Source organism: Lolium perenne, chromosome 7 (genome assembly GCF_019359855.2).
Source record: "Lolium perenne isolate Kyuss_39 chromosome 7, Kyuss_2.0, whole genome shotgun sequence".
Classification (NCBI taxonomy): Eukaryota; Viridiplantae; Streptophyta; class Magnoliopsida; order Poales; family Poaceae; genus Lolium; species Lolium perenne.
In genome coordinates this window covers 180,692,471-180,713,385 of record NC_067250.2, presented here as the reverse complement: position 1 = coordinate 180,713,385, position 20,915 = coordinate 180,692,471, and the positions used below count along the sequence as shown (strand labels likewise).

Here is a 20,915-nt window from a genome sequence, read left to right as displayed (position 1 = left end):
AGATAGTAATATGGCAACATCAACTAAATTTAGATTTGAGGGAGTAACATTTATTTTACCTTGCGTGGACAATTAAACGCTATGGCGTCACAATTCAGGTTGGATTGCACAAGCCAACCACATATTTAACATATCAAACACTCTAAATCAGTGTTATGCACAAGTGAACCACAAATTTAACATATCAAACATTCTAAATTAGTGTTATATATATTACCTTCATCCCGATTTACAAGGCCTGCACATTTCTAGATCGTTAATTGGACAAACATAACATAAAATTATATAACACAAAAGTTATATCATTAGAAAGTATAACATCTAAGTTTTTTAATAATCATATTTTATAATATTTACATTATATTATGTTGGTTAAATTTACGATCTAAGAATACACGCAAAACCTGTAAACCGAGACGGGGAGTATATTAACAGAAAGGCCTTTGACACAGCACCGAATTAAACCGAATCAGATCCAAATCGAAGCAAAAATCGAGGGAATTCATTCATTTTCAAACTCGCGGGGTCAGAATCCAAACCGTGTTCTGTGGTTGCATCACTTTTGGCTGGCTCCCTCTCTCGCGCATCTGCGCCAAAGAAGACTCCGATTCTCCCCCACGCTCGCTCTCCTCCCTCCCCTGCTCCGAATTCGACTCACATCGGCGTGATCGTCGCCTAGATCTACTGCCTCCCCGGAGCTACCTGCGCAGCTTCTTTGGTTCAGGAGGCGGCGGCGGGACACAATTGCGTGGTTTGGTGCGTCGCTGGGGTTAGGGTTTGAGGAAACCCTAGCGCGATGGCGTACCGGCCGTACGCGCCGCCTCAGGGGGGTTTCCCGCCGCAGCCGCCGCCGATGAACCCGTATGGCCAGCCGCCGCCGCAGCCGGGGTACGGCCACATGCCGCCGCCGCCACCGTTTATTGCGCCGCCGCCCCCGCCCGGACCGCCCCCGCCGCACCAGCCCCAGTACAACTTCGGCCACGGCCCCCCACAGCAACAGCAACAACAACAGCCGCCGCCGCCGCCCCAGATGTATTACCAGCCCCCACCGCCGCCGTACGGCGGCAACAGCAGTCAACCTCCCCCTCCGCCGCCGCCAATGTCTCCCCCTTCGGCGCCGCCACCACCACCTCCGGCCCAGCCACCCCTTCGGGAGGCTCCGCCGGCCCCAAAGGAGCAGCAAGCCAAGGCGGCGCTGCCGAGAGTGGAGACGGAGGAGGAGCGGCGGGCGCGCAAGAGGCGCGAGTATGAGAAGCAGAAGGCGGAGGAGCGGAAGCAGCAGCAGATGATGCGCCAGTCGCAGGCAACCATCCTGCAGAAGACGCAGCAGGTGCGCACCGCGCAACAGAAGCAGCCGCAGACGCAGAGCCGCCGCCCCCAGGCGTCGGCATCAGCTGGGACACGGATGGGGACAACTGCGCCCCGCCCGGCCTCTGCTCCCAACACTGAGAGGTTTGAGAATCGGCTCAAGAAGCCGACAACGTTTCTCTGCAAGCACAAGTGAGTATATTTAAATTTTGGGCTTATTATGGTCTGTGCAAATGCTGGTTTCTTAAAATTGTAGTCTTTTTTATTTTATTATTCTTGTAATGCGCTCGGGTATCATTTTGGTTGACCCTGAGGGTTGCCTAATGCCGCCATGCGGAATTAAGGCAACCGGTAAGCGACAAGCGACCTATTTAAATTCCGGTGCAACTGCCAACATCCTTGGTAAAATCAGTGTGTTAGGATCAAAAACCAGCCTTTCCTTTTTCTACATTTTTGGTGCTTTCTTATTACTTGATCTGACTAGTTATAGCCTATTAATGATTCTTATGGTTTGCACATACTCTATTTTTTGGGGTTAATTCTTGATAGTTTGGTGCAATATACTCCCTTCATAAAGTGGCTATTTTGGATACTGTCACGGTCTCCAGATGGATCAAAACACAGCTTTGACCAATTTTTCCACCGGAGTATATATTTATATAACCCAGTAAAATCTTTTGTTTTGAAGCAAAATTTACGCGTGTGATATTTAAGTATCTATTGTTGAATCTGTATATTTTTAAAGGTTTTGACACTTCAAAATTTCTGGAAGGTTGAATTTGTTTCTGTCCAAAATGAGAATTCTATCAAAGAAACTAAAAAGAGGAAACCCTTTCAGGCAGTTGGCAGGCACACCAATCGGCAAAAGTGTATTTAGATTGGAGTAACTGATTTACACGGAATGTTTGTCATTCTGTGTTATATCGTAATTAAACTATCTTTATGACCCTGTTTTGTTTTCTTTGTTGATGCAGGTTTAGAAATGAACTGCCGGATCCAAGTGCTCAGCTGAAATGGCTGCCTCTGAATAAGGACAAGGACCGGTACATAGCCTTCTTTTCTGCTCCTTTTTTTTTTTGGAGTCAGATCTCTGTTTTGTGGACATATGTTTGGTGTAAATGCCATTCCAATGTTGGTTATCTAGTTTGACTTTAATTTTGTTAAATGACCATTCCCTTTATTCAGACAACGAGGATTAATCACATATTTGATCATATGGCACATAGCAGGACCAAGCCTGTCTTTCTATCTGCTGTCAATCCCATGATAATCGTTTGCTGGTAGAAGCAGTCCCAAAACTTCACCGGCCATTTCTTCATATATACAACTTAACATCAAAGCCCTTTTCCCAAGCAAGTTGGGGTAGGCCCATTTGGTCATATATGAAGCATAAATGATCCAACATGTTATGGACCGCAAATATATCGAGCTCCTTAGCCACATGGTTCCTGCCTCCATTGTGCCGTTGTGCTACCTTGGTCCAGGACCAACTAGCCACAATGTAATGTGTAACTTCCATCGAATAGTCAAATAATGTGCATATTTTACACTGTTGCTTTGCTAACCCAATCCAATTATTTGTGGTACTTATGTGTAAACAAAAGATCGAACCCAGAGCTGTTTCCTAAGTTGGTTACTGAAACATAAAATTTTGTTTGTGTGAGTGAATGGTTACTATTTGTTCCCGTGCCAATTCCATGAGATTTGCAATACCCTCTTTTCTCATTACACCGTTATTTTTTGGTGTTTCTCTCAGTTGTACCTCACTCTGTATCTTGCAGTTAGTTTGGGGCAGCATTACTCAGTTTTTATTTTTCTCTATATTGCCCTTCCACAGATATACCAAATACAGGATCACTTCATTGGAGAAAAACTATATGCCTAAAATGATTGTCCCTGAGGATCTCGGGATACCTCTTGACCTACTTGATATGACTGTATACAAGTAAGAATTAAGCCAGCAATATGTTTCCACAAGAACCACTTCTCTGTTGATCCTTTATTGCTCCCCTAACTTGAGTGCTAAACATGCATTCAGCCCTCCTGCTGTTCAGCCGCCCATGGCTCCAGAAGATGAAGAACTATTGCGTGATGATGAGGTTCTCACCCCTGTTAAACCAGAAGGTATAAGGAAAAAGGAGAGGCCAACCGACAAAGGCATGTCTTGGCTGGTCAAAACACAATACATTTCTCCACTTAGTACTGATGCAGCCAAAATGGTAACACCATCTGATTCTTCTCTAAATATAGTTACAGACTCTGTGCTGGATTACTTTTAATATACTAAATAAGGTAATTTGGCCATTCCAGTCCATTACTGAAAAGCAAGCGAAGGAAATGCGAGAATCACGAGAAGGTCGTGATAATGTCCTGGACAATCTTAATGACAGGTATGACTTTTTGTACCTAGTTCATTCTTCAATTTCTGAAGGGTTACCCTACTTTGCAATCCTGGTGCAGCCAATGACTTGATTATGTGCTTGTGTCTATCAGACAGAAACGGATCAAAGCTATCTCAGAATCCTTCAGAGCAGCTAAATCACGGCCTGTCCATCAGACTAAACGTGGGATGGAACCAGAGTTTGTTCTCCCGCTGGTACCTGATTTTGATAGGTCTGACTTCTCATATGTTACTTTATTCCATGCATTCCTCATTCTTTTTGAGAAGACCTAGATTCTTCAATCTTAACATTTGATGTGTGTTGACCAGTCAGTTCATTGAAGTATGTTTTGTTGCCAGTTGCTTTCCTATCTATGTTACAGAAAAAAATGGTTACTTGCCACCAGCTATAATCTCTTCATTGTGCTTCATAATTTTGTTATTGTTGGAAAGAGGATCTTCCCTCATAGTATATGATGTAATTTCTTCTGCCTTGCCATTCAAAGTAACACCATGATTTTGTGTTGCCTTGGAGCTATACAAGCTGGTGGATGAATCCAATTGGTTTCAAATCTGCTTTTCTGTTGACCTCTGTAGGTATAACGATCCATTTGTCATGGTGAATTTTGATGGAGATCCTACAGCTGATTCAGAGCAATTTAATAAGTTAGAGAGATCTGTACGTGATGAATGTGAATCCAGGGTGAGTTTCTTTTCTTCTGCCTTTAGCTTTCTAATTTAGCCGTAACTTAGGTTAGCATGCTCATGTGGATGTGTGCGTACTAATTTTCAGGAGGCGGTATTATAGAAACTGATATTTTGCATTGATTGAATGTCAATATCAAATGCATTTAATATACATTTATGTCCAGAAGTTATTTTGATACTTGCTGTGCTCTTTCTACCTATACCATTGTTTAAAAAGGCACATCTAGGTGCGTTTAAGCTTGCCTAGGTGCTAGGCGACAGCAAAAGGCCTAGCGCTTAATCATGCTATGCGTGCACTTCAGCACACCTAGGCTTCACATCTAGGTGCGTTTAAGCTCGCCTAGGTGCTAGGCGACAGCAAAAGGCCTAGCGCTTAATCATGCTATGCGTGCACTTCAGCACACCTAGGCTTGTGCTTATGCGAGGTAGGCGCTAGGCAGAGGCAAAATTAGAATTATCGTGTAGTGCTTTTTTGAACCTTGAGATATACCATTGCATATATTTGAGGTATTTCCATGTTCTCATGATAGGCTCTGATGAAAAGCTTTCAAGTCAGTGGTTCAGACCCTACAAAACAAGAGAAATTTCTAGCATACATGGCTCCAGCACCTGTTGAGGTATCTATCATGTTCTCGACTCTAGTACAATTTATTAAAAAATGTCACTACACATTGTTATGCTTGTACTTTGTACCTATAGCTTGTCAGTCTGATAGTGACTATGGTTTCGTTTAGCTTGTCAAGGACATGGATGATGAAGATGAAGATATTCAGTACTCCTGGATTCGTGAATATCACTGGGAAGTATGTGTCATTTTGCTATTTTTCCATGTTTGTGTTTAACATTTCATTCTGCTGGTGTAAAAATCCATTCATACCTTTTCTTGGCTCATGATTCAGGTAAGGGGGGATGATAAACAGGATCCCACAACATACCTTGTCGCATTTGATGATGATAGTGCAAAATATCTGGTAACTTCCTCTGCATAATTTTATGTAAGATATATGGCGATGATTCATTGAACACTTGTATGACATTATAATGTCCTTTTTGCAGCCTCTTCCTACTAAGTTAGTATTGCAGAAGAAGAAAGCTAAAGAGGGGAGAACTGGCGATGAAATCGAGCATTTTCCAGTGCCTTCCAGAATTACTGTGAGCAGGACAGCACATGGTGATGAGATGGAACACGGAGAATCGTCCAGGATGCATGTATGGCTCATTTTTCCTTTATAGTTGCTGGCATGAAAGATTACTGTTCAGTTAACTGTTTAGTACTAAAACATATGGTAGCTACCTTAAATTTTCCTTCTTCAGTTCTGGGTTTTATTTTGTAGATTTATAGGTGGTTCAGCTTCTCAGCAAGCCATATGTGTAGCTATTGGATTTCTTGTGATCATTTCATGTTCGCCTTAGCATGTTCACATTTCTATTATCCCCAGTTCTCCATGTTAGAGCATGAATAGTCATATTTATGCCTTACCTTTAACTAAAGGTTTTCTTCCTTCGTAATTTTAGAATTCAAAGCGACGAAGGTCTTCTGTTGATGATGACCTTGATGAGCATCCGAAGCATTCTCGTGTAGAAGACATGGACCAGTATAGTGCAGACGAATATTCCGATTGATCAACAGATACAGATCATCATTTTCTTGCGCCATCAATTTTTATCGTCACACATGAATCTTTGAAGATTCATACGCACAAGCTGTGGTGCTGCATTCGTAAGTTATAAGGTGCAGGGCTGATGAAAGAGCATGCTGGGTGCATTTGGGCAAGACCAGATTTTGTAGTGCAGAGCGCGGAAAGCAAGGCAGAGTGTAACTGGACCTAGAGACCCTGGTCTCAGTAGTGATGGTAGAAGGCCTCACCATAATTGTAAAAACACAGCTTTGTAGTCTTGGAGTGTTCTCCACTGATGTTTTGATGATATAGGCCACCATTTTTGTTTTGCCTCCCCCTCTCTCCCCCCATTTGATTGTGTAAGTACAGTGATTTATTTATGTAAGGATGCTGGAAAGCTGTATTATGGTAACTGTTCCTTGTCTGGTGGAAATGATGATCACCATGTTTTAAGGTTATTTGTGCACTAGGAATGCTAAGGTGTGCTAGTGAAGATCAAGAGCAGCATTGCAATAATAGTAAACTGAAGTTTCATGTTTTTGGTTGTTGCAATTGTGATGTCAATTGACAAACTTGTTAGGGGTTTTTCATTTCTAACGAAAAAAACATTGTGGAAAAATTGCTATGATGCATTCTCTAACTCAAAGAGGAATATTCTATTCCAAATGAAAAGATATTTAGTAATGTACTAATGTTCCTTATATTATATGCATAAGTAATGGAGAAGTGCTGAAGTGTGTGCAAGTGCAGGCTTCAAACAACAGGTATGTCATGGATAACGTAGAAATAATATGTACCTGCTTGTTGTGACTTTTTTTTTTTTTGACTTGTGAGTTTTAACACAATTAACTTTTCAGGTGATCTGCAAGTGTTCTCATCTGTTGCTTGGAGTTTCGAAGGATAAGTTGCTCATCATCTGTTGCTAGCTGGCTCTCAGTCACACTTGGTGGCAGCCAGGTATTATTCATCATCTAGTACCGTCAAACAGCTTTTACTATTTTCCATGACTTTTTTCTCTTCTATTCTTAGTCAGAAGTTCAATGGATTTTCAGCTATTAGGGTTCTTTAATTTTTTTTGGGGAATGTACGATCAATTTTCTGACATGCTGCTCTCCTGATGATTCTTCCTAACCACCATTTCTGACTCATCTCATGCCTGCTGTGTGATGCTACCATTACAGACAGCATAGATTGATCTGAAACTGTTGCCATGTTAACTGTGTGATGTAGGTAATATCATGTATTGTCTTTAGATAAGTACTGGATTCTGTATTCTCATTTTTTTACAGAACACTCTGTATGTTATTTAAGACGTCTTGTTATTTTTTCTTGCAACTGTTGCGCATTCCATTGGAAGATAGGTTGCGGTTTGTTATTTTCTGCTATGCTATTTTTATTTCTAGTCTCTGATGGTTGATAAAATAGTTCTTCACAAATACTGTTGCTTCATTCCGAGCCTAAGGCTTGGTGTTTAATATCGTCTATGGATTACCAGCTTCATATATAATTGAAGTGCGGTGCAGTCTGTGCTGATAGACCTTAAGAGACATTTTTCCTTATAAGTGTGAACATTTCAAGTTGATAAATTCCACACAAGATATCTCTGTGCATTAGGCTGCAAATTATTTCAAATTGGGTACTTTACAGTGACTCCCAACTTGATGTGCTGCATAAAGTTGCGATGCTGCACTGCAGTTCGAGTTAGCAACACAATTGCAGATTTTGTTTTGAAGCTACTTTGTGTTGCTGATGCTTAACTGTTTTTTTTTATTGAAGGGAAGTCCTCGTGTTTTTGAAAGATATCCATCTGCACTTCTGATGCTTAACCGATTTTCTACAAGTGCTGCAATTTTATCCACCATATCGTACTTGCATGCACGCGTGGTGTTCTTTTTGCTGCTGCAATGGACAGTGTTCAAACGGACCAGTGAGTCCATGATGGTGTTTTTTGGGAACACTGCAAGCATGCGGTGTTGCTCTAAATGGTTTTTGAGCGCACACGATCATCTAGCTCTGAATCATTCTTGTTAGTCCTGCCAGGAAAAGGGTGGGCATTGCAAAGCTTTGATTCAGATGTAGTGATTATAGGCGTCAGATGTAGTGATTATAGGCGTCATTGGGTATTAAAAGCGTACTGTGGTGTATCTAGATTTGTATATCTGTTGAACATTCCATTTTTTTGAGAACTCCGGCCTTAATAGGCCATAGGGGGATACAAGAGTCTGGGGGGCCAAGCAGCCAACAATGGCGACCAACTGACAGACGGATGCTGTTGCTTCCGTTAACGCATGTGCTTCAGAATTTGATTATCTAAATTTCATGAATAAACTTAGCATCTTCATAGGATGAATTCCTGATCTCGATCATCTTCTTAATCACCTCTTCGCTCTGAAATAGACCCCGTATCTTGGAACCCCGAGCTCCCAGTTCACATCGCAAGAACTCTGACGTTGGTAACTACCATTGCTGCAAATATTTTGGTTAGCACTCAAAGAATCTCGTTCCCCCACGCCTGTCTTGCTGGCAAAGCCGGACTGAATTTTTTTCCGCATCACTGAATGGCTGGATCCAATGCTGGCTGTTTACTTGCATTGTCATCGTGTCCCATGGCCCGCCCAGGCCAACCCAAAATACTGACGCAAGAGAGTTAATTGGGCCGTCAAATAAAAAATATGTAGTCTTCTTCTGGCCTATTCAGCATTTTCAATGAAGCTTGTCCTAGCCTATCAAGGATCAAAATTCAGGTTTGACGCTTTGGTGTCCCGTAAGGCGGAATTTTAGTTCAACGAGAAGCGGAATTTTAGTTCAACGAGAAGCGATGTTCCCGTTGATAGTAAGATGCTTGTGGTGGCTTCGCTAAACTAGGAGGAAGTGTATGTATGTATGTATGTATGTACTATGTTTCTCAGTTTTTATTAAACGGGAAATCCAACTCGGTGCGTTGTGTGAAAATACATTTTAAAGTGTCAAAAATTGTAGAATAATTTTTTTATGTATATCTAGACATTCTACGTTCGCACACAAGTTTTCAGGAAAAAAGAATAATTTTTGTGTCTCATGTAAAAAAGATAAACTTTGATGCCCCAACAACAACTACCTACATAACATTTTTTTTGTCTTTTTATACATACCACATAAAATGTTGTTTTCCTACGAATACTTGCATACGAATATAGAATGTCAGGATTTTCAGATTTTTTTTGACATTTTTAAATTTGTTTTTTTAAATAGGTGTATATGTACCTACGAGCCAAAACACCACCTCCTTATTAAACTGATTATTATATCAATTTTATTAACCAAATATATTTTTGAGATCATAAAAAAACTATACCTGGCAGTGGGCCGGAACAAAACCGGCCCGCATATGAGCGCTGTGGGCCATACAAATGGAAACCTTTGTCTCCTTCGCACGAGAGCCTATCTCAACCAGAAAAGAGAAAACCACTACCAAAACCCTCTGCCCAAGCCCGTTCCCGTTCCCAGCCCCAAGCCCCACAAATCAATCCCGGTCGATCTCCGCCGCCGCCGCCGCGCCGCCGCCATGAATCCGGCAGGCGATGAGGCAGCTGCTGGCAAGAAGTCCCGACACAAGGACAAAAAGGAAAAGAAAACGAAGCGCAAAGACACCACGGAGCACCACGGCGGCGAGCCCGAGGACGAAGCCGTCCACAAGAAGAAGAAGAAGAAGCATACGTCGGAGAAGGGGGACCCGAAACGGAAGCCGACGGTGAGCATCGCCGTCGCTGGCTCCATCATCGACAACGCCCAGTCCCTCGAGCTCGCCACCCTCGTCAGTACCCCGTCTCCTATTGCCTCCCCCCCCCTGCATTTCCTACACTACCGGTCCTTATGTAAGAGCGGCATCTCTCCTGTTTCAGCTAGCCGGTCAGATAGCCCGCGCGGCAGCCGTATTCCGTATCGACGAGATCGTTGTCTTCGACAGCAGCCCGCCGGAGGAGAACGGCGGTGGCGCCGAAGATGAAGAGGAGAGCGGTGCACGGTTTCTTATTCGCATACTGGAGTACTTGGAGACACCACAGTACCTGCGCCGCAGGCTCTTCCCAATGCACAAGAACTTCAAATATGTGGTGAGAGATTTTGAGAAGGTGGTTGCCTGATGTGTGGGGTCTTTTAGATAATGTGCTAATTTCGTTTTGACGCTTCTGGTGTGCAGGGGTTGCTTCCGCCGCTGGATGCGCCACACCATGTGCGCAAGCATGAGTGGTCTGAATTTCGTGAAGGTGCCGATCTCTCTTGTCGTGTCATTGCCCCCTGGTTTTTGTTGTTTCATTTGATTTGAAGAGCACTTCAACATTTAAACTTGAAGTTGGCAGCTTGTCATGGATTCTTAATAGTGGGTCTTGTGATATAAGACCAAAAAAATCATTTCATATATTAGGGCGTAACACTTGTACTTGTTTTATTTTTTTTTAAATTCATACTTGGACAACTTTGTTCCAGTTTTTGATTATTACTTCTTGCATTTCAAACTCTATCAGTCATGTTGTTCAGGGAATATTTCTTTTGGGCTGCTTGAACTCTCGATGGTACTTGCTAATATGGTTATGTGTATGCATCATAATTGCTTCAGCAAGATGCTGTTTCTGTTTTTTTAATCTCTAACTCTGTTATGGTCAACTGTGTTGTATTGGGTGAGGTCCCTGTTACATCTCATGTTCCACATGTATGATTCAACATGATGCTTACAGTATACTTAATTTAGACAGGTGTAACATTGGGCGGGGATCGTTCAAAGGGTACACAGGTTGATGTTGGGCTAAGTAAGGTATGTATGGTGATGTTAATATGAGTATTTTGTTCTCCTGCTCATGTTTTGGAGAAGAGTTTTGTTGAAGTTAAATTCTGATGAGTTATGGTTCATGTAAGTGTGTAACTCTTGGGTGTGTGGTTAGAGTTAAACGATGTTTACCATTGCAGCAAATATCCAATTTTTGCAAGTCATTTGAAAGAACTAAGCAGGTAGACATTCATAAATATATTATTATGTCCATTCAAGAGTAATAATTCATGCCAGCAAGCAACCGGATTGAGATTGAGGTAAAGCGTATTTGCGTACAAGCAAGCACATTTAGGTTGTTTTTTTTTACCTGTTTTCTCCATGAAATCATTATCTCTTTCTACGTACGGATGCTTCTGAATTAATTTACATTTACAAACGGCCAAACATGTTATGATAATTTGTACATTCAGTGGTGAATCCAATGTTATGTGCTGGGGCTTTTGAAGTTAAAATAAAATAGATCTCTGAGCTTTGCTATAATGTGATATTTTGAGAAGTTCGATGTATGTAGTATTTTAGGGTTTACCTTTAGGTTTGCATATTATGTGATATTGTGAATGGTTCGATTTATGTACTCCCTCCGTCCTGAAAAGGATATCTTAGTGTATAGTTACATCCAAATTTAGACAAATCCGCGACATCCATTTTGGGACAGGGGAGTACTATTTTAGGGGTTGAAAAGGCTGAGATCAAAAGAATAATTAAAATACACGTTCAATTCCAAATCATCATTTCTAGGAACTGGGTTATGTTTAAGATAAAGTTTATGTTTATAACAGCACTCAACTTGTCCTCAAGCTATAGATGTTACTCCCTCTGTTGCAAATAAGTTGACGTAGCTTTGTTCAGATTTGATCAAGATACACATATATCTAGACGTGTTTCAGGGTGTAGATTCACTCATTTTGGAAAAAGCTGCATCAGCTAATTTGGAACGGAGGGAGTATTGTTTCTTTAGATAAGATCATAAGAGTGAATTTCACTTTTTACCCTGTAGGTGTGCATTTTTGACACATATTACCCTATTTGGTGGAACTTTACCAAAATATTCCATTTCTGAGACTTTGAACACCGTTTAACCCCATTTTAGCATTTTGCTTATTATTGTTAGATAGGACAGACGTGATATGTCGATGCGGTGCAATAAAATGTGTAAATATCGGAGGGCGACATCGGTGATTATTTCCAGACTTATTTTATCCATATGTTCCATTTCACGTCGTCGTCTTAATATTTTTGGACCCTGACCATCCCATGACACTTTGCCCAATGGACACACATCAGAAAACAAGGGTCCAAGGCTTCTAAAAGGGGTAATCTACATGAATTTTCACTTGACTGGGTAAGAGCATCTCCAACAGGCGCGCTATATCGCGGCGCGCTAAAACTCAGAATCTGCGCGCGGTAAACAGCTAGCGCGCGCTGTGCCGTTTTTTCCTCCGCCGGACGCGCTAATATGCAGCGCGTGCGCAGGCTGAAAAAATGGTCCTCCGCCGGGCGCGGCAAAATACAGCCGGGCGCGGAAAACAGTTTTGTAGACTATTTTGCATTCACAAAGATCAAATAATCACACATAATTCATGAAACAAATGACACAAAGTGCAACATACATCACATAGTTCAAGAACGACACACAAAATGGCGTAGTTCAACAATGACACACGACATATGGTTCAAATGGACAAAGTGGAACACATAATTTGCATATCACAAATGCATACCACACTTCCGCATTTTACAAGTCAACACCTTCTTCTTGTTCCTCGTCATATTGGGTTGAAGGAGGAGGCTGCGGCCGGCGGGTGGCGGGCGCCTTCGCTTTCTTCGGCGGCGCGACGGAGGCGGCACCGATGTGCGGCCGTTTGGTCGACGGCGCCTTCCCCCTCCTCGGCGCGGGCCGCGCGTTGTCGGCGCCCTGCGCGGCTGCCATCTCGCGCGGCGGCTGCGCTCGCGCAGCGCCCCGCGCGGCGGGACGAAGAGCGTGCGCGCAGCAGCCGTTGCATTACCGCCGTTGGCGCCGCCGCTAGGGTTTGGCGGCGGCGCTGCGGAAGTGGTGGCGGCGGCGGAGGGTGGGACGGAGTAGGGAGGGGTCGGTGGGTTGCCGGAGGGGTCGTCCATCGTTGGGATTTCGCCGGCGGCGCGCGAAGACGACGGATTGGGCGCTCGGGCGGCGACGCGGAAGAGGAAGTTTCAGCGCGGAGGTTCTTTCGCGCTTGGACGAGCGATGCCGCGCGCTGTAGCCGACGCGTCAGATATGCCGCTCCGGTTTGTGCAAAACGCCGCGCGCTCTAAATTTTTTACAGCACCGCGCCGTTTACCGCGCCTGCTGGAGCGCCTGATTCCCTCCCGCGCGCGGTATACCGGCCGTTTTTTTGCAGCGCGGCCGATATAGCGCGCCTGTTGGAGATGCTCTAATTAGTGTTACAAATGCATAACAAGAGGGTAAAAAGTGGAATTCACTCTTTAGGTAATGGGCAAACACGTATTTGCACATCTTCTGTCATTAAGAAGAGATGCAGTTAGATAGACTAGATTTGGGTAGCAAGTGCCCGGATGAAAGATAATACACCACACAACACAGGTAACATGCATACACTAGCTACTCATGGCAGTTCACACAAACAGTGGTCGAAAGCCTGCCGCTACCACTCCACCTGTTAATGTCATTTGCTACATACTGGAAGTCCTTGCTCACCCCCTGGAATACCCTGCTGTTACGGTCCTGCCAAATGGACCAAACTTTGATGGCAACCATGGAGTCAAAATATTCCTTTTGCGCATTTGCTGCTCTTGTGCATAGCCAGCCACCAATTCTCCAGGGAGTCTTGTCACAGTGGGGATGGCAGAGCTGTGGCAAGCCCACTTAGGTGGAGAACCCAAAGTTGTACTTTGATAATTTATTGAGTTTTGATTGTTTTTACACACCTTTGGACAACCCTTGATTGATTAAAAATATTAGACTAATACCATGTATGTCATCCCATCTACACTTAACTTTCCTTTATATAGATATATGGCCATCTTCATCTTATGGACTTGGAATTAATTGCAGTTTTCGTAATTTTGCAGAATGTTTTGGTTGAGCAAATCCTAGAACCAGGGAAAAGAGTAACTGTAGCCATGGGAACCAACAGGGACATTACAACAGGTAAATCACCACCATTTGTTCCAGGCAATAAACATGGTTATGCTGATGTTCCATGTAAAAGTTCTTTATTATTTGTTGAATTCAGGAATCTTCGGTGTAATATGGATATTCTGTTAAGTACTCTTGGTAGTGATTCACACCTTGTAGTTCAATACTACGAATATCAGGAAAAAATTCCTTTCATTTTCAGTCCACCACGATTCCAGTTTTAGGCCAGTCTCATTCCGGGGGATCACTATAAGCTTAGTTATTTACCCCAAAAATCACACATATATATTGGAGAGCCACAGCTTCTTGAGTTTTCAGTTATCAAATATATATATTTAAGCTAGACTCCATTTCTCTGTCCTAATCTAGTTCTGTCGTAGTAACTTGAACTGTACTTATGATAATTTGCTATTTGATTGTAACTTCTCGACGTGCATCTAGATTGTGTCAGGAAAGTTGTTCCGCCATCCTCACCCAGCGAAGAAATGGGATCATATTGGGGCTACAAAGTCCGCTACGCTTCAAATTTGAGTGGTGTTATCGACGGTTCACCATACAAGGTACTGCTTGTAAGCTGTTACAGTGCAAATGTGAAGCCTTCTTAATTGTTATGAAGCTCAACCAAATGTTGTACAGAAATATTTGAGTTACCATACTGTTACTATTTTCATCACTTGTAGGAAGGATATGATCATATCATTGGCACTTCAGAGCATGGCGAAACCATTATTTCATCTGAGCTCATCTTGCCTTCATTTAGGTATACCATCTGCATACCTCTTCAACTAACTTCCCAAGGGAAAAAAAATCAGATTTGGCCATCTGAACGTGTAAATTTCTTCTTTCTAGATGCTACAGTGTTAGAACTTATGAAGAACATTTCTTGCCAACTCATTAGAATTTTCAGCTATAACTGGAGGAGGCATAAACTATACAGTTAAAAAATAAAATGACACACAATTTCTTCTTTATTTAAATTGAATTATCTGGCAGGTTTGAATCAACCTCCTTGCATAATAAAAAAAAGCAAGGGAAAGGCTGCCTAGAAATACCCTTCCCAGACCCCACAATGTGTGGGAGCTTTCAGCTTTCAGCACTGGTTACGCCCTTTTTGAATTAGGCAGAAGTTTAAGAAAGCACAAGTTTGCTTAACAACATGTGCACCTCTTGTGTACCTGAAGTCCCAACTCCTACCCGTGACTGGATTCTTCTTGAGCAAAGCAGCAGCGCCCCTTTTTTTTTGGCTGCATGAGTTCATGAGCAGACAAAACATTTTACACAAGGCAATAGGTTGATGAGCATTCACTTGGAGTAATAATGAACTAATACATGTTAGTAAAACCTTTTGACTCGTGGTTAGTACCCAGGGTTCGGTAAACCCACAGTTACTAGCCTGTAGAGCAAACAACGTCCTCTTTGATTTTCAGAGAGTCTGGTTCACTCCCTAAGCACCCCTACTTGCACAACTTGCTATCAAATAGGGTATATAACAGTTCCTATGATATGTTAATTTGAAACAATCAAAACTCAAGGATTTTTTTCTTTATTGGTTCCCAAGATCTGTTGTGCTCATACGATTTCCATATTTGAAACCTACTTTTTTTATGCTTAGAACTAGAAAAATCTACGAATCCATTATTGTGGGAGTCTATGTGGTCAGTTATGTGCTCTTGATTGCACAGGCATCTTTTAATTGCGTTTGGTGGGCTGGCTGGTCTGGAAGAGAGCATCGAAGAAGACATAAATCTGAAGGTATGGCTGCATATATTACAGTTTCCTATATGCATTCCGACTTTCTGATGTTTTCTCTTGTCACCACAATTTTGTTGCTTTTTTATCCTATCATACTGTGCTACCTGATCACTTGTATTATAGTTAGGAATTACACAGCCTGTAGTTATCTTGTAAGATTGAAGAAAAATACTAAAAATGTCTCTGTTCGATTTAGATGACGATGTGAGATGATTCGGTAGCTGAAAGCTTTGTCTGTATGTGGAGTTGGTGCCATAATTATTGATTTGTGTCTTACTGTTGATGTTCTTACTATGGAAGTCACATATTCTTCTGACAGGGCAAAGGTGCGAAAGATGTATTCACATCTTATTTGAATACTTGCCCGAACCAAGGTAGCAGAACAATAAGGACAGAGGTATGTGCCTCTTGAGAGCTTGTAAAGTTATTCTTTATGTATGGCATTTGTTGTGCTGACAGAGCTAGCAAACATTTTCAGGAGGCACTTCTCATATCCCTTCAATACTTCCAAGACCCCATTAGGCGAGCAGGGTAGCATATTAGAAGGTTGTATACATACATCTGCAGATCCAACGTGGCTCTTAGGGAAGGGAAGCTTGTGTGCTAGGGAATTTGAGTGGCATTGGTGGAGTTTATTCACTGGATCTGTTAACCCATGCGCATATGTGACATTGAATCGTCCAGCGGAGAATTTGTTAGCTCTAAAGAACATCTTTGTACTCCTTGTTGGGCGATGCGTTGACCGAAACTTTTTGTTTCAACAACATTGACCAAAACTTTATAGGGAAAACTTACCTTAGCTATTTCACCGGAAGGGGGAAGATTTGTAGTTTCCCATTTTGGTCTATATAAGTTTCCTGCTTGGGCTGTATTATCACCATAGTTTTATGAAGATTGTTGTTTGTAGGACTGTTTTTAACGCTTGAATGGACATGGAATGTTGAGTCGTCATGTCTTGTCTAACATGCACCTTGGATTGTTTTCAGTGGTCAGTCTTTGGACCGTACTCCATTCTTCCATGCATACATTATCATTTACTTGGTGGCAGTCAAACGAGTTCAAATTTGACAAAGTTTATAGACAAGAACTTCAAAATTTAAATACATATCATGATTGCTAATCTATCATGATAGTTTGGTCCCATAATAATAACTACAAAATCAAATAATTGCCACCTTAAATATGGCTTTGGAGAGCTAACACCGTAAAATCCAGGTGAGGCGTTGCAGTGCGTGGGTATCCTTTGACATATGCAACTAATTTTGGCGCCTTCTAGCATAGACCGTTTAGCGGCGCTGTGCTCATGAAATCAGCCACTGATGTTTGATATTCCTAGTTATGTTCCACAAATAGGGTAATCAGATTTCTGTGATTTTTCATCCAACCAAGTTCTAATTTCATAAATGGACAATACAATCAAACTCGTTTTGGAGCTTAGGCAACAGTAGTCGTGGACAACTCTTTTAGTTTTGGAATTACAGGGCGATCGGGGGCCTTGTTTACTTCTAATATTTTTCTTCCCAATGGGTATGGGGGTGGGAGGGAATTTGGTGTTCACCCAATCCCCTAAAATACCCTTCCTAAAAAATACACTAGTATGATGGAGAGTTTTTGATTTAGGCAAAAAATGTGGGGATGAGAGGGAATGGGAGGAGATATCTCAGGATTATTTCGTTCAAAACCGGAGAAGTAAACGGACCGGTGGAGTTTGGGATACAAAAATAATCCCCTCCCATCCCCATAAATACTCTAGAAGTAAACAAGGCGTCTGCAAAATTCATGTTGTAATTGAAAAACTGATTGTGCGATTTCCTGAAAAAAAAGTCAGTTTTAGGCAACAATGAAGAGGCCTGCGAGCAGTGGCACTTCTCAAACAATTATATGTTCATTTACACTTTACAGTATAATAATAATAAGTAGCAGCCGTTTGATGGTGAACAGAACTGATGACTGAAGAGTGTCCAGACACTGTAGTACCGTAGTCCATAGCTCAGGTCTTGTTAAGCATACAGCAAAAGGGGATAGATACAACCTAACAAGATACAAATAAAGTCCCCACTTTTTCTTGGCTAATAAATTATTGATCAAGCGTTCGTCTTTCATAAGAGTCCAGATTTTTTGATGTCATGGTGCCATCGACAAGCCGCAAGATGAGATTCTGAGATGTGATCAGTGATCACTCTGAACATCGTGCTGTTGGCTCATGTATTTCCCCACAGAACTGATAGTTTTGCCAGTTGGATTTGCTTCCTTCTCTACATTGGGAACTGCTTAGTGAATCGGTTCAGGGTTGAATTTGAGAGCCTCCCTCCAAATGAGTTCTTTGATATCTTCCTCGGTAAACGATGGCTGCTCGAAGTCGAAACTGAAAGGTGCTGGGCAGACAGGTTCATCATTTATCTCATGAAGCGATGCTAAGTACGGATGACAGAGAGCCTCATCAACTGCAGTGCCACAGAAAAAAAAGATGAAGGTTAGCATCTGTCAGGAGAACGTTCCACATGAAAGGTTTAATTATTCTTAGAAGTGTCAATTCGACTTAGTTTTAATGATTTTGAGCGCGGCTCATATTGTTAAATTTGTCATTTTGCAATCAAGCAAGATCATCTGAAGCTGCAATGTTACCAGTAATCCTCTTGCTGGGATCAAACACAAGCATCCTCTCAAGCAAATCCATGGCACCACTGGACATATTGGGGAACCGTGAACCGAATTGTTGCTTGGGGTATTGAGGAAGAGACCTCACATATCTGCGGGCATTATCGCTCCGAAGAAACCCAAGGCTTGTGTCGTCTGGTGAGCCTATCAGCTTTGGATCAAGAATGAAGCATGGACATTATCAGTGTCTCAGACTTTTAGGCAGAAATTAGATAGGACAACATGCAAAAATAAGAAGATGAAAGAAACAGAAAAGAAAAACCAAGTCTTGAGTTGCGTAGGGGTGACCATACCTCAGTAATTAGCCTCAGCTGATGAACATAATCCTTCCCCGGAAACAATGGCTCTCTTGTAGCAATTTCACCGAGGATGCAGCCCACTGACCAGATATCAATTGCTGCGGTGTACTCTGAGCAATTGAGCAGGAGCTCCGGCGCCCTGTACCACCGAGTAACAACATATTCCATCATGAAGTCAGTCTCAGTGGTGGTTCTTGCCAGGCCAAAGTCCCCGATCTTGAGGTCACATTTTGCATTGAGCAGCAGGTTGCTCGGCCTGAGGTCCCGGTGCAAGACATTTGCTGAATGCACGTACTTCAGACCTCGGAGCACTTGGTAGAGAAAATACTGAAAAATGTGAAGGTGAGAGGAAATCTAACCAACTGTGAAGTGTTTGAGCTGATGCTGACAAGATGATGGAAAGAACAAAGTACCTGACAGTGATCATCTGTGAGTGGCTGGTTCGATCTTAGAAGGTGGTGAAGATCAGTGTCCATGAGCTCGTAAACGATGTAAACATCATTGAAGTTCTCCCGCCTTGGTGGACGTATGATGTCCTTTATCGAAATCACCTGTCCAAGGTCAGATTATGTATGTCATGATCATAGCACCAAATTCAGGATCACAACATATTTTCCATATCATGGGAGGAATAGTGGGTGCGTGCATCAATCGATGCAGATGCTCTATTAAAAATAATAGGTGGAGTTAAATCAACATCACAGAGATTTATGACGCCAGATAGTTTAAACACAGAAATTCAACATTTTTCACACATATCGTCTATATGAGTAACTAAACAAAATATTTGATAAAATAGCGAGTAACTAAAGAATTACAGACAATTCTGGCTTTGAAAGAAAATCACCAGAATTTCCGGCAGATCTCCTCAGGACGGCTTACCTTTGCTATAAACTACAGAGTTAACCATGGTCAAACAGAAACCACAGAACAATTTATGTGTGAGCACGTGAACCACACAGATTTACCATAAAAAGGCTCATGATAGTGAAGGAAAGACGGCTCACATTCTCATGATTCATGTGCCGAAGCAGCTTTACTTCTCTCAAAGTGCGTTTGGCGTCGATCTGGTTGTCGAATGCATTACCGATCTTCTTGATAGCCACCTCCTCGCGGGTCTGCGCATTGACTGCAGCACTGAAGAACAAGAACACAGAACAGAATTTGTCACCACGGATTCAAAATCAACTTCAAATTGCTAAACAGGGAGCCACACACACGCACACACTTGTCCTTCGTGTTGCCGTCTATACAGCTCTGAAATACAACTAACTAGTACCGGTTCATAAGAGAAATCATCATGGTTAGTACGTAATACTTTTGGCTGTTGCTCTGATCAGTCTACGTAAACTTACTTCCAGTCGTATAGTGGATTTGCAATAGGATCGCAACTATAGTTGATCGAGCGAAGCAATCCAGATACATAGGCAGGGTACTATATGCGTGCAAGCAGATGCAGCGCATAGCGTACGTACCAGATGATGCCGCAAGCGCCACGGCCGACGGGGCGGATGGGCGGGACGTACTTGGCGGAGACCTCGAAGAGATTGCCGTAGACGTTGTACTGCACGTACCTGCCACCCTGGGTCAGCGTGCCCTTGATCTGTGCCTCGCCGCCGAGGCCATGGCCGCCGCCGTGGCCTCCTCCCCCTGCTGCTCCGCCCTCCATGCGCATCGACCCACCACCCGCCCGCCCGCGCGAACGAATTAACACCTCGATCGAGGAGCTAGCCAAGAAAGAACAAAAGAAAAGCACGCACTGGCGGAGAAAGAAAGACACACAGAGAGAGAGAGAGAGAGAGATTGCTAGCTCGATTAGATGGATGGAGGAGCGAGGAGATAAGGCGGGGAGAGCGTTGGGGGAAAGGGGAAAAGGAGGAAGAGGAGCTTTTTGGAGGGAAAATGCCCGTGATCCGGCGAGGAGTTGGTTGCTGCGCGAGACCATTCCCGTCTCCTTTTTCTCTTCCCCCTTCCCTTGGTGCATGGCATGGGAGTGCAGCTTCCTGCCTGCCTAGGCAGGTGGTTTGCTTATCAGCTGTAGTGGTTGCTGTCCTTGATTTCTTTTACTATTAAACAGTTCCATTTTTTTTTTGGATTGATGCGATGACACCTCTCCATGGGATAGAATTTAAAATTGACTTGAATATTTTGATTTTTTAATTAGCTCTCAAAAATCACATGAAATCTGTCTCATTTGAATTCATGTTGGAGGTTACCCGAGGATCTCATATGAATTTATGTTTAAAATTTT

General features: G+C 42.6%; 3 protein-coding genes and 1 long non-coding RNA gene across 4 annotated transcripts; 3 read left to right on the top strand and 1 right to left on the bottom strand.

Moving 5' to 3' along the window:
• The first annotated feature begins 528 nt into the window (after positions 1 to 528).
• Positions 529 to 6,427, top strand: LOC127314860 (protein PAF1 homolog). Its single transcript, XM_051345388.2, has 12 exons — positions 529 to 1,500; positions 2,283 to 2,351; positions 3,146 to 3,253; positions 3,347 to 3,527; positions 3,619 to 3,698; positions 3,802 to 3,921; positions 4,286 to 4,391; positions 4,927 to 5,013; positions 5,131 to 5,199; positions 5,296 to 5,367; positions 5,453 to 5,605; positions 5,912 to 6,427. The coding sequence occupies exons 1-12, from the start codon at positions 797 to 799 to the stop codon at positions 6,017 to 6,019; spliced, it is 1,857 nt and encodes a 618-aa protein (XP_051201348.1). The 5' UTR covers positions 529 to 796; the 3' UTR covers positions 6,020 to 6,427.
• Positions 6,428 to 6,635: 208 nt separating this feature from the next.
• Positions 6,636 to 8,402, top strand: LOC139833286 (uncharacterized). The gene is made up of 3 exons (XR_011748715.1): positions 6,636 to 6,779; positions 6,873 to 6,972; positions 7,792 to 8,402. It is a non-coding gene; the product is annotated as an uncharacterized lncRNA (long non-coding RNA).
• Positions 8,403 to 9,455: 1,053 nt separating this feature from the next.
• LOC127314859 (uncharacterized) lies at positions 9,456 to 16,658 on the top strand. The gene is made up of 10 exons (XM_051345387.2): positions 9,456 to 9,808; positions 9,897 to 10,106; positions 10,193 to 10,259; positions 10,746 to 10,804; positions 13,889 to 13,967; positions 14,397 to 14,515; positions 14,636 to 14,715; positions 15,638 to 15,707; positions 16,027 to 16,104; positions 16,186 to 16,658. Exons 1-10 carry the CDS (start codon positions 9,560 to 9,562, stop codon positions 16,240 to 16,242), a joined length of 1,068 nt encoding a protein of 355 aa, XP_051201347.1. The 5' UTR covers positions 9,456 to 9,559; the 3' UTR covers positions 16,243 to 16,658.
• Positions 16,659 to 17,567: 909 nt separating this feature from the next.
• Positions 17,568 to 20,609, bottom strand: LOC127314858 (mitogen-activated protein kinase 2). The gene is made up of 6 exons (XM_051345386.2): positions 20,140 to 20,609; positions 19,672 to 19,801; positions 19,078 to 19,215; positions 18,659 to 18,991; positions 18,333 to 18,516; positions 17,568 to 18,151 (listed from the first exon to the last, which is right to left on the bottom strand). The coding sequence occupies exons 1-6, from the start codon at positions 20,607 to 20,609 to the stop codon at positions 17,979 to 17,981; spliced, it is 1,428 nt and encodes a 475-aa protein (XP_051201346.1). The 3' UTR covers positions 17,568 to 17,978.
• Positions 20,610 to 20,915: the final 306 nt, after the last annotated feature.